Below are 13,929 nucleotides of genomic sequence, written 5' to 3' on the forward strand. Positions count from 1 at the left end.
TCTTAAATGTCATTGCTTGTGTTATTCTTGAAGTTGTGAGCAAACAAATAGGCTACACAGCGCTATTTATTTTGCTATTTATGGTAGACGAAAGATGTAAGTAAAACTGAACAGTTATCTGTCGTCGTTCGTTTTTACTGAATGACAAAATTCATGAACGCTTTTTAGATTTTAGACCAGCTAGGCTAACTTATTGGACGCCACTTCACTTTGTATAATAATAATAATAATAATAATAATAATAATAATAATAATAATAATAATAATAATAATAATAAACAGATGTATATTATGTGCGCAAGTGCATGAGAGAACATTTTGGATTTTTTATGTACCGGTACCACATTTTTACAGCTCGCACCCCATTTTTTACAACTCGCACCCCATACGCACCCCCTTGCTCTGATCCTGGTGACGTCACTGGAGGTGAAGTGTGCACTGATGAAGGCAAAAAATGGCAAGGCTAGTGGCCCTGGTGGATAGTGTTAGAGTTGTGGAAATATGGATCTAATCTGCTACTGAGACTTATTACAAAAATGTTTAATCAGGTTCTGGAAGGAATCAATATTCCTAAAGACTGGGACTTGTCTTATATATCGGCCATACATAAGAAAGGAAATAAGAAACCCAGTAACTACAGAGGAGTTAGTGTAATGGCATCAATTAGTAGAATTTGGAGCAGCATTCTTGAGGTCATATTGAAAAAAAATGAATTGCAGGGAAAATTTTGGAAGACCAAGCAGGTTTTAGTTTAGGAAAATCATGTACGGATCATATTTTTTGCCTCAGGCAACTAAGTGAAAATACGCATAGGAAAGAACAGGAAGTCCTTGATATTTGTTAATTTGGAAAAGATCTATGATTCAGTAATTATAAGATACTTGTGGAAAGCTCTTAAGCGATTTGGTGTGGAGGACCCTCTAATATCTATGCTTCAGAGATTGTATGAAAATTGTAAGGCCGCAGTAAAGGTAGGGAAAAAGATATCAGTTCCATTGAGAACAACAAAAGGACTTACACAAGGTTGCAGTATGTCTCCATACTTTCAGTATATATAATAATATTGGAATAGATCTTGTGGTGGCATTGGAATACCTATGGAAGGGGGCTTAACAGTGCATTCATTGTTTTTTGCAGACGACCAGGTTGTCATAGGCAGAAGTCGAGAGGATGCTAAAGAAAGCTCTTGGAAGGATTTGAAGTTGGAGTTCTTCGGGTGAATATGAATAAGACTGAATATCTTCTTATTGGAGGAGGTGGGAATTATATTGCCTCAAGGGACCATCAAGGCTGTTATGCATTTTAAATATTTGGGATCAATAATCCATGAATCAGATAGATGCAATGCTGATATCGATGAATATTCCAGGCAAGAAGCTCTATAAAAATGCTGAATGGTATTCTATGGGGTAGGAATCTTAGTAAACAAATTAAGAAGAGAATCCTTCAAACAGTCATTGAGAGTATTTTAACTTATGGTGCTGAGGGTTGGACGTCAGTAGAGAGGCAGAAAAGTAGAATATTGGCAGTAGAGATAGATGGAATCCAGAGAGGAACCAGGATATCTAGGTTTGAAAGAAGGAGAAATGGAGATGTAAGACAGCTGATGGAAATGGAGGAAACTATTATCGAGAGCATTGAAAGACGAACTCTACAATGGTATGGGAACGTCAATAGAATGGATTGTGAAAGACTTCCTAAGACTTTCTTGCATTGGTCACCTTCTGGAAGAAGAAAGCGTGGACGGCCGAGAGCATCATGTAAGTCTGGTGTAGTCCAAATGATGAAACAACATAATCTGAAGGGGACTGGCAAGACCGTGATGTATGGAAGACTGGAATACAGGGTAACTGCTGACAAGTGGAAATACCCTCAAAATTAAAAGTAAGTAAATATGTAGATGATTAGTTTTGTAACTGTATGTGTGAATTGATAAGTTCTGAATGAGCACTGTTACTGACATGTTGTAATATGGTTTATTTTACACAGTTTTCAGTACAACAACCAGTTACGTGGTTGTTCACATGTTTAAGAGTCTTTGTAATAAGAATAATGTAAATTGTGGAGTGTATGCCGATTTAGTCACAATTTATTTTCACACATTACAGTAAGTTAAACACTGAAATCAGCACCAAACATTGGATAATCTTTCTCCTTATCTCCGTCACCATCTGTCACAGGATGATGTCCTACTGTTTATCAAGAATATCTTTTTAGAAAGAGAGAATGTCTAGGTCCCATATTTGCATTGGGTTGACACCCTAAAGGAAATGGTTCGGCTTAATGTTACTAATTTACAAACACTTCTTGAGTTATTGAAGTCAGTACTGTAATTCTGTTCTTGTCTCAAACGAATCTTGTTCCTAGAGTTTAATAATACAAAACGGTTTGCTTCTGCAAATTTGAAGTGCCAAAGTACATCTCTGACAGCAGTTTTCCAGTCATACCTGACAATATCATTAATTTTGGTTACTTACCCATAATCTTCAAATATTCTTATGTATTCATGGAGTCAGCAATGACATTTTTCACTCTTATTACTTTTGCTATACGACCAAATACTCTGTCTGGCTGCATGTAAGAATGTCCAGGAACAGAAATACATTCTTTCCCTAATGATGCTGTATATTAAGAACCAAGATAAATTCAGTACCGGTACTAATCAAGACATTCATCATTTTAATACAAGACATAAATCAGATCTTCATCTTCCCTTTGTTAGTCTAAGCTGTTTTAAAAAAGGAGTTCGCTATTCATGTATAACAGTCTTCAATGCACTGCCTAATTATCTTAAAGATTTGAAGAACCACGAGAAAAGGTTCAGAAAAGAATTAACCAAATTTCTACATACTCATACCTTATACACAATTGATGAATTGTTTATGCTTGTGAATTGAATTATTCTACTTAAATGACGTGTACAATTTTATATAGCTCAACTAAAATATGTTTTTATATTGACTTAATCTGTTTACTATGCATTGTGTATTTTTGTTTAGCATTGAATGGTAGTCTGTATTGAATGGTAGTCTGTATAGCTCAATTGATGAATTGTATATGCTGTAAATTGTATAGTAGTCTGTATAGCTCAACTGATGAATTGTTTATGATTATAAATTGAATTAATCTACTTGATATTAATTGCACAAATTTGTATAGCTTAATGAAAGTATGCTACTTTGTACTGTATATATTTCTATAGTTTTGGCCGATGAATTGTATATGCTTTAAATTAAATAGTAATCTATATAGCTCTATTGATAAATTGTTTGTGTTTGTAATTTGAAGTAGTTTGCATGATATGTATTATCAATTTCTGTATATCACAACTGGTTGAATTGTTTATGTCTTAAATTTAATTAACTTACTAGTTTTGTTTTATACATATAGCTCAACTGATGAATGATCGTTTGCGTTTGTAAATTTAATAATCTGATTGGCTATGTAGTGTATACTTTTAGTAGAGCCATCGATGTAGCTCAGTCGGCAGACTTGCTGGGCTGCTGATCTGGAGCTGCGTTCGGGCTTGGATTGGATCCCCCTTTGGTCTTCGGTTTCTTCCGAGGTTTTCCACAGCCGTGGGACTGAAGCTGGATGGTCTATGGCGAGTTCTTGGCATCAACCTCTTTGATTTGATTACCCCCCTTTGATTTGATTACCTGGTTGGGGTTTTCCGAGGTTTTCCCCAACCAAAAGGCAAATGCCAGGTAATATTTTGGCGAATCCTCGGACCTCACCTCATCTCACTACATCTCGCCAAAATGTAAAAAATTGCACAAAATTGTAAAAATTGTAGAAAATTACTAAATTGTAAAACTATACAAATTTGTAAAAATTGTAAATGTAATATTGTAAAATTTTGACTTGTTCCACATCTTAAAGCTTCATTGCTCATGTAAGATTTATGGAATAAAATAAATGAATGAATGAATGAATAAACTCAACATTTTAATCACCTCTGGGGCACCGGTTAAAAACCATCCTTACATACCTATGACAATGAAGTTCTTATTTTGCCTGGCACATCTGTCATTGAACATAGTACAGTTTTTGTATTCGCCTGAAAAGTAGTGTTCATTAGAATATGATAGAGAAATTATACCTCATTTCATCCCTTCCTATTATCTACTTCATTCCTAATATATAGAAGTAAGTATTTAATTTGCTCTAAGAAAATTGGGATGAGTTCTGACAGACAGTAAATTATACTTATACAGGTCTCTGCTATAATAAGCAATTTGGTCTGAAATTTTTGGCAGTACGAGGTTCTTTTTCACAGTCAAATGAAAATGTAAATGTGTTCTCTGGTTCTCTTTGAAGTATTGAAAAATGATTTTTCACGTCTCTGATCGAGTCTAACTGCAGTTGTAAGTTCTTTCTACTGTCAGATTTTTCAATTTTCAGTCTTTTCTTCAACTCAATGCATTTAGAGCATTCGTCAACTGATGACAAGCCAAAACTGATGTTGTACTCTGTACAAAATACTGAACGATAGTAATCATATTTCACTTCGAAGTCATCACCATCACTTCATTGTAGCCTACAGTTTTCACAATTTTGCAATAGATAGATCACTGGAGAGATATTGACATTTGGAGCCTGCACGACAGTAATGTGACTGGAGAGATACAAGAGATTCAATATCAGTTTTGACTTTCATCTTTAGAGTTTCATAAACTTTTGATTTATGATCACTTCCCCGCTTTTCTTGAGAACTAGCACTTGTTAAAAGATGTTCTTTGAATAGTTTTTGTACTCTGTGTTTTGAAATTTAGCAGGTAGGCTATCTATTATTATATTTAGTGTAATGTGTGAGGCCAATTTGGGTTGAGGGTATTTCCATTACACGCAAAACATATTGTACAAAGCTTACCTCATTCGCTTTTTCTTATTTGCAAGTCATTCTATGGAGTCTGGTAGCTATTTTCTTGCTTTTCTGGACTCTGCAGGTTTTACACCTGATGAAGAAAGAATGACGAACTTCTATTTCCGGATCCATACCCAGCATGTAACTATAAATTTCTGTACTCAACAAAGCACTACTTGGTACAATCAACTAAAGGTATTACCAACAAATCTTGTGAAATATTCCAACGTAAATATATTTGAAACAATATAAATTCTCCACTGCCGATAATCAGTTTTAATAACTTCGTAAATGCATAACATGTTGTAGATGGTAATTTTGAAATCAAACTCCAGGCTTGTAAATGATCAGTTTCCAAGCTAGCTGTAACTCGAGAGCAGATGATCAGTTCTGTAACCAAACTGAAATTTAGCAACGTCTTTTGTAGTGATAAATAATGTTTTTCCTCCAATATTCCACCGGAATAAACATGTAGTTCCAACATGGTTAATGCCATATCAAACTCATTTTCAATAAAAATAGAGGTGATCACTTTTAATACTGGACTACTCCGTAGTCAATTCCTGTTGCAATACTTTCACTGGAAATGGAGAAGTTGAATAAGCGACTTTCTGTGTGCATGTGTGTGACGTCGTCATTCACATACAACGCCATTATTAAAATGTTTTGCAGCTAAATGCACAGTGAAGCTGTAAACAATTTTTTCTTATACAAAAATTGAAGAACATTGATCACAGTGAATTACAATAATAAATAGCGCTATTTCAAGCATGAAATTGAGAATATCACAATAAACCTTCACGAGACATTTGTCGAACTCAATGCCTTTGTATGAAAATGAATTTATTTTCGTATACAGGATGTTCTAGGTCTTCTCAGATATGGGCCGGTCCAGAAGTTTCTCAGTTGCCTCCTCGTTGTTTTCCCTAGTCTTCTCAAGTACGCTCACCACCAGCGCATTCTCCATCACCTCTTCTTTGTCCTGCTTGTTCTTTCTTGATACAATCACTTCAAGCAGCTTCTCCTTGGTGTTCACAGGGACACTTACCTCTGGCAACTCCTCTGTCGTCTTTTTCTCGGATCTAGCCTTGCCTCCACTCCTGAAGTGTTCCTCGATCTGCACCAGTGTACGTCCTTGAGTCTCTGGCAGATACACATACATGAAGACAGTGCCAACCAGAGACATAAAAGTGTAAAAGGTAAACACCCCGTGATTTCCCCACCAGTGTTTCATCTCGGGATACAACTTCACGATGATGAAGCTGAACAAGTAGCCAAAGCAAGTCGTGGCACCGCAAGCAGGCCCACGTATCTGCAAGGGGAACACCTCTCCTATCATGGCCCATGGCAGGGTGAGGAACCCCAAGGAGCTGGTGAGAATGTACAGAACGAGAGCCGTGATCGGGAACCAGCTGTGGTCTGCGGCTGCCTCTTGGCTGAAGGTGTGGTCGTGCATGAGGCACAGGAAGACAGTCAGAGCGCCTATTGAGAGTGTCATGCCCACACCAGAGATGTTGCACAGAATACGCCTGCCGTACCTCCGCGACGCGAAGCTGATGAGGACGGTGACGCACAGGCGAGTCAGGCCGATCAGCACGCTCGCCAGGTAGCCGTCGAACTGCACACCAGTCTCCTGCACGATGCTAACGGCATAGAACACTACGACAAAGATGCCGGCGAACTGCTGGAAGAAAAAGAAGGCGTTCATGATGACGAGTGGCTTGTAGACCTCGGGTCTTCTTAGCAGACGGACTGCGTCTCGCAGGCTGCCTCGAGTGTTGCCTGTCTGTTGCGATATCATGGCGTCCAGCTCCTCTTCCAGGGGAGTCGGAAGGTCTTCGTGATGAGGCACACTTCTGATACGTCGCATGGATAGCTCGGCTTCTTGCACGAGATTCCGAGACATTAGCCATACAGGGCTCTCTGGAAGTAGGAACCATACCGCAATGATGGACGTCAAGGGGAAACCGGCGCTGATACCGGCGACCAAACGCCAGTTTTCTTGGAAGATGGAGCCCAGCACATAGACCACCAGGATACCTAGCGATATGCCTAGAACAGTGGTACAATTGCGAAATTGAAAAGAAATGATGAAATGCTCACACAAATTGTTATTGTCTATCAAGCCGATACTCTTATCATTGAAATCGTTGAACCGAATATTATATATCATTTTGTTACTTTATTTTGAAAAAAATTAAAGAAGATACCATAAAAGTTATCAGTTTAAGAATTTAAACTAAGCTGTGACCAGAGTGTTGTTGAAAGGTTGAGATGCAGGAGTACGGAACACAATAGTAGGCTTATTAGTAATGTTCTTGAAATACTAGTAGGCCTACAAAGGGAAGACGAAGATTAAGAATATGAAAATAAAATATATGGAAGTAAATAAAATGAAAGACAAAAAATAAGAAGAGGCAGTGAACCGGGCAAAGAGAAAGTGAATCATACAATAAGGAAGAAAATCAATGAGAGGAAGAGAAAGTAAATCAGAAAGGTCAGGGAAAGGGAAAGGAGATGGATGAGAGAGAAAAAGAATAACAGAAGAGTATGATAAATTGAGGGAGAGAAGAGAGAGTAGAGGAAGAGAAGGATATGTGAAAGTGAAATAGAATAATATGAGAAGGAAAAAATCAAGGAAAGAAGGGGAATTAAATCAGAAAGAAAATCATAGAAAGAGAAAGAATATGAATGAAAGAGGTGAAGGTTCAGAAAAAGCATAGGAGAAAAAGAGGATAAAAAGAGTAAAGGAAGAGGAAGAAACTGTGAAAATGGAAGGGACAGGTGAAAAGAAAGGAAATCAATAAAAGGGGAACACAAAGGAGATGAGAAAAAAGAGAAACGAGAAAAATGATAGGATAAGAATCAGAGAAAGCGTACGGGAAGCATAAAAAGAGTCAGTCAACCAGAGAAAGAAAAAGTGATCCGTGAAAATACGAGTAGAAGGAAATCATTCAGATAGGAAGGAAATCGGTGAACGAGAAAAAGAAGGAAATCACATACAGGGTTTCAGAGAAAGAGAAAGGAGATGAATGAAAGGAGAGAAAGTTCTAGGGAAGCATATGAGAAAAAAAAAGGTAGAGAGAACGGCAGAGAAGGAAGTAAATCAGAAAATTGTAACAGAAAAATAGGAATGAGTTGAATGATAGGAGAAAATGAGAGAAAGTGTGTGTGAAACATAACAAGAGAGGAAGAGGAAGAGATCCGTGAAAGAGGAAGGAAATCACGTATGCCTAAATAGGAAGAAAATCAGTGAAAGATGCACAGGGAAGAAATCATAAATATAATCAAAGAAGGAAAAAGAAGATTAACTAGAGAATAAAGTAAGAGAATGCGTATAGGATGCATAGGAAGAGACAGTGACTCAGGAAAAGGAAAAGGAAAAGGGATATGTGAAAGAGAATTATATGAGAAAAAAATAAATCAGTGAAAGAGGAGGTGGAAATAAATTAGAAAATGGGATCCGAAAAAGATGAAGGGGATTAATAAGAGAAAGAGAATCAGAGAAAGTGTATGAGAACTATAAGAAGAGGAAGAGAATTGAAGGAAGATGAAGGGAACTGTGAAAGAGAAAAGAAATCACATAAATAGAAAGAAAATTAGTGAAAGAGGGAGAGAAAGGAAGTCAGAATAAGGAAAAAGATAAATGATATAGGAGAAGGAACAGAGAAGACGAATGGAAAAAGAGGAAAACAAAGGAGGGAGCAGAGGAAGGGAAAGGGTTTGTGAAGGAGGGAGAAAATATAATGAAAAGAAAGAAAATCAGTGAGCGAGGAAGAGAAAGGAAATCATAAAGGTGGTCAGAAAACTAAAAAGGGAATGAACATAATATATTGGATCGATTAGAGGAAGCGTATAGAAAAAGAAGAAAAGAAAAGTGAACATAGGAATTGAAAGGGTTTGTGATAGAGAAAGAAAATGGTATGATAAGGAAGAAAATAGTGAAAGAGAAAGATAAAGGAAATGAGACAAATGATCTGAGAAAGATAAATGAAAAAAATAGAAACGAAAAGCACAGAGAAACTTTTTAGGAAGCATAAAAAGCAGTGAATTAAAGGACGAGGAAAGGAATTATGTGGTAAGGAATTAAATCAGTTAAAGAAGAAAGTAAATAAAAAGAGAGTGTAAGAGAAAGAGAAAGGAGATGAATAAGAAGAGAAGAATCAGAGGAAGCATGTGGAAAAAGACGAAGAGAAAAGAGACCAGAGAAAGAGGAAGGGCCTGCGAAACATGAATGTAATCATATGAAAAGGGAGAAGAGTAAAAATAATAAGAATGTGGATCAGGTAAATAGAAAGAGATGAATCAGGAGGAGAGGAGAAAGTGTACGAGAAAAGAGGAAGACAAAACAGCAGATAAAGAGAGAAGGTCTGTGAAAGGGGAATGGAATCTAATGAGATGGAAGAAAATGACTGAAAGGAAACAATGTGAGAAATCAGGAAGTTGTTCAGAGAAAGAGAAAATAGAGAGAATAAGAATCAGAGAAAGCGTATGAGAAAAGAAGAAGACAAAAGAGCATAATAAAAGGAAAGGTTTGTGAAAGAGAAAGGGAATCTAATGAGTAATAAGAAAATGAGTGAAAGAGAATAATGAAGGAAATCAGAAAGAGGATCAGAGAAGAGTGATGAATGAGAGAAGAAGAGGATCAGAAGAAGCGTACCTATGGGAAAAAGAGGAAAAGTGTGAAAAAAGAAGACGGAAGAGAACAAAGAAGAGAAAGGCAATCGCATGAGAAGGAAGGAAATCAGTGAGCGAGAAAGAGGAAAGAAATCAGAAAGAGAAAGAAAGTGAATGACGTAGGAGAAGGATCAGAGAACGCGTCTTGAGAAATAAGGAGCGTCTGTGAAAGAGGAAGGGAATCTAATAAGAAGAACGAAAATTAGTGTAGAAGGGAGAGGAAGGAAATCAGGATGAGCATCAGGCAAAAGGAAAGAGATGAATGAGAGATATGGATCATAATAGGAGTATTAAAAAACACAAGAATATGCAGTGAATCAGAGGACAAGGAAGGGAATGATATAAAAAAGAGAAAGATAAGTGAAAGAGGAACAAGAAAATCAGAAATGGGGTCATAAACAGATATTAGATAAGTGAGAGAGAAAAAGATTAGTGTAAAATAAAGCAAATGTGAGATGCAGTGAATAAATGGAAGGAGAATGAATACTTGAAAGGGTTAGATAATTATATGATAAATAAATAAATAAATAAATAAATAAATAAATAAATAAATAAATAAATGAAGTTAGAAGGGAATAAAAGAAAGAGAAAGGAAATAAATGAGACGATAAGAGGGAGCTAATGTGAAACATAATAATAGGCTTTAAATGAAAGTATGAAGAAGGAAAAGAATCATAAAAGAAGGAAGGAAATCAATTAAATGCGGAGAGGAAAAAAATCACAGAACGGAATCATATTAAGAGAAAGGAGTTGAATAAGAGAGGAGAGTAATCGGAAGAAGCGTATAGGAAAAAGAGAAAGATGGAAGAGAGCATAGGAAGGATATGTGGCAGAGAAAAGCGGAAGGGAATCATATGACAAAATAAATAAAATCAGTGAAAGACGAAGAGGAAGGTAATCGAAAGATATCAGAAAAAAAGAAAGGCAATGAATGAGACAGAAGAGTGGTCAGAGAAAGTGTGTAGGAATAATAAGGAAGAGAGAAGAGATGAGAGGAAGAAGAAGTATCTGTGGAAAAAGTAGGAGATGGTATAAGAAGGAAGAAACTCAGTGACAGGAGAAGAGTAAATAGCTATAATTAATATCAGAAAGGAATCAGAAGGAAAGAAATTAACTCTGCAACGATAAATAAAACATTATTATTATTATTATTATTATTATTATTATTATTATTATTATTATTATTATTATTATTATTAATGAGGGACGGAAAGGAATAGAGCACGTATAGAAAATTTAGGAAGAGCTAGTTCACGAGAGAAACGTGGAATTCTGGTTTTGGTTTCAGAGGTGCGTGCATGTCATAGGCCTTCAAGTTAGTAATGTATTCGGTGCGTGTTTCAAATTTCTCGTAAACAGAATGCGGGGTCAATAATGAATTCCAAGGAATTTTGAATGCTCTGCCTGCAGTTCTATTTCATCAATACGTTTCAAGTCACGGTATATTATACATTTTGATTTTGGCTTGGGACACTTCAAAGAATACGCTAGATATAATATAATGCCATTGTTCGATATTTGCGAAGCCACACACTGTCCTTGAGTCAGTACTCGATTTGGTTTAGTCGTAACAATTAAGTCAAGCAGTGGTTCAGAGAATTGAGTATGGTGAATAGGATCCAGAGAAAGAACTGCTAAATCAAGAGCCTGGAAGATTGTCATTAATAAAATTATTTTGTGTGAGGTTGTAAATAGTACATTTGTATTGAGATGAACTAATATTAAAACGTGTTCATAATCTGTGAGATTATTCACCAAGGATCTTTCAATTTATGCGACGTTATTCATTTTTGGAAGTTGATAAGTGACTCTTATGAGAAATGTTTGAAAAGTCGCTTGAATAGCATAAATAGCATTTCCGGCTTTCTGTCTTATTTGTCAGAGGATGCATATATTGGTTCAGGATTTATATTTGATTTAATGTACACTGCAACACTACCTCCTCTTTTGTTTAAGCGATTATTTCTCAATAGAGTGTATCCTTCTAAATGTACAACTGAAGAATAAATAGAGGGCTTTAGCCAATATTCAAAATTACAAGGTCATGTAAAATTATACACGAGAAAATAGTTTAAATATCGTCCGATGAGACAATATTTTGGTATTAATATGGGCTACCTGGAAGAATGTAGAACGCTTTGTAAATACAGCTGCTAGGGTGTCCTATGTCTGGGGATTAGAGAACAGATTTCGGTCTTCTGAGTGGGAGGGGGGTAGCCTACGACAGTCAATGACATTTTCAAAGACTGTGAAGTTTAGAAGTGATGTTCGACAACTTAAAATGTGAAACAGACACAGATAGGAATAAAAAATGCTAGAAATGTAGATTACAGCAAACTAGAGTACTAGACAACTCTGCCCAAGCAGAGGTGGACGATCATCTAACCAGAATGGAGGTAACGTTTGGTTAGCACGATGAACCCCCCAGCCGTTATAGCTTTTTTGCGTAACCGGATTTCGCTACCTATCGTAGTTCCCCAAGTGCATCACGATGCTGCGTGGGCACCGGTCCCATACACTGGCCGAAATTTCATGAGAAAATTTATTTCCACATGAGGACTCGAACCAGCGCGCATTCCGTAAAGCGAGTCCCAGACAGGATGCCTTAGACCACGATCCCACGGCGCGAGACAATTAAAAAAATAGTAATATTAATTAACGTATTACTTACTTACAAATGGCTTTTAAGGAACCCGAAGGTTCATTGCCGCCCTCACATAAGCCCGCCATCGGTCCCTATCCTGTGCAAGATTAATCCAGTCTCTATCATCATACCCCACCTCCCTCAAATCCATTTTAATATTATCCTCCCATCTACGTCTCGGCCTCCCTAAAGGTCTTTTTCCCTCCGGTCTCCCAACTAACACTCTATATGCATTTCTGGATTCGCCCATACGTGCTACATGCCCTGTCCATCTCAAACGTCTGGATTTCAAGTTCCTAATTATGTCAGGTGAAGAATACAATGCGTGCAGTTCTGTGTTGTGTAACTTTCTCCATTCTCCTGTAACTTCATCCCGCTTAGCCCCAAATATTTTCCTAAGCACCTTATTCTCAAACACCCTTAACCTATGTTCCTCTCTCAGAGTGAGAGTCCAAGTTTCACAGCCATATAGAAGAACCGGTAATATAACTGTTTTATAAATTCTAACTTTCAGATTTTTGGACAGCAGACTGGATGATAAGAGCTTCTCAACCGAATAATAACACGCATTTCCCATATTTATTCTGCGTTTAATTTCCTCCCGAGTGTCATTTATATTTGTTACTGTTGCTCCAAGATATTTGAATTTTTCCACCTCTTCGAAGGATAAATCTCCAATATTTATATTTCCATTTCGTACAATATTCCCGTCACGAGACATAATCATATACTTTGTCTTTTCGGGATTTACTTCCAAACCGATCGCTTTACTTGCTTCAAGTAAAATTTCCGTGTTTTCCCTAACCGTTTGTGTATTTTCTCCTAACATATTCACGTCATCTGCATAGACAAGAAGCTGATGTAGCCCGTTCAATTCCAAACCCTGCCTGTTATCCTGAACTTTCCTAATGGCATATTCTAAAGCGAAGTTAAAAAGTAAAGGTGATAGTGCATCTCCCTGCTTTAGCCCGCAGTGAATTGGAAAAGGATCAGATAGAAACTGACCTATACGGACTCTGCTGTATGTTTCACTGAGACACATTTTAATTAATCGAACTAGTTTCTTGGGAATACCAAATTCAATAAGAATATCATATAATACTTCCCTCTTAACCGAGTCATATGCCTTTTTGAAATCTATGAATAACTGATGTACTGTACCCTTAAACTCCCATTTTTTCTCCATTATCTGCCGAATACAAAAAATCTGATCAATAGTCGATCTATTACGCCGAAAACCGCACTGATGATCCCCAATAATTTCATCTACGTACGGAGTTAATCTCCTCAAAAGAATATTGGACAAAATTTTGTACGACGTCAACAAAAGTGATATTCCTCGAAAGTTACCACAGTTGGTTTTGTCCCCCTTTTTAAAAATAGGTACAATTATGGACTCCTTCCATTGTTCTGGTACAATTTCCTTTTCCCAAATAGCAAGTACAAGTTTATAAATTTCGCTATATAATGCACTTCCACCCTCTTGTATTAATTCTGCTGGAATTTGATCGATACCTGGAGACTTGTACTTTTTCAGATTTTCTATCGCAATTTCGACTTCTGAAAGCGTGGGTTCGGGTATAAATGGCTCAGCAGTTTGTATTTCAATATCGTCCCGATCATTTCTATTTGGCCTATGTACATTTAGTAGTTGCGCAAAATAGTTTTTCCATCTGTTTAGGATTGATGGAGAGTCTGCAAGCAAGTCACCATTCTCATCCTTGATCACTTTTACCCTTGG

General features: G+C 36.9%; 1 protein-coding gene across 8 annotated transcripts in view; it reads right to left on the bottom strand.

The window, feature by feature from the left end:
• Positions 1–5,078: 5,078 nt before the first annotated feature.
• Positions 5,079–13,929, bottom strand: part of LOC138711876 (solute carrier family 2, facilitated glucose transporter member 8-like) — a 264,797-nt gene continuing 255,946 nt past the window's right edge. For all 8 annotated transcript variants that reach the window (XM_069843142.1, XM_069843140.1, XM_069843141.1 and 5 more), the window contains one exon: positions 5,079–6,919. In XM_069843142.1, coding sequence (XP_069699243.1) covers positions 5,733–6,919 — 1,187 coding nt within the window. In that variant the 3' untranslated portion in view covers positions 5,079–5,732. The remainder of the gene's footprint in view (positions 6,920–13,929) is intronic.

The sequence above is a fragment of the Periplaneta americana genome, chromosome 13, assembly GCF_040183065.1.
Source record: "Periplaneta americana isolate PAMFEO1 chromosome 13, P.americana_PAMFEO1_priV1, whole genome shotgun sequence".
Taxonomy (NCBI): Eukaryota; Metazoa; Arthropoda; class Insecta; order Blattodea; family Blattidae; genus Periplaneta; species Periplaneta americana.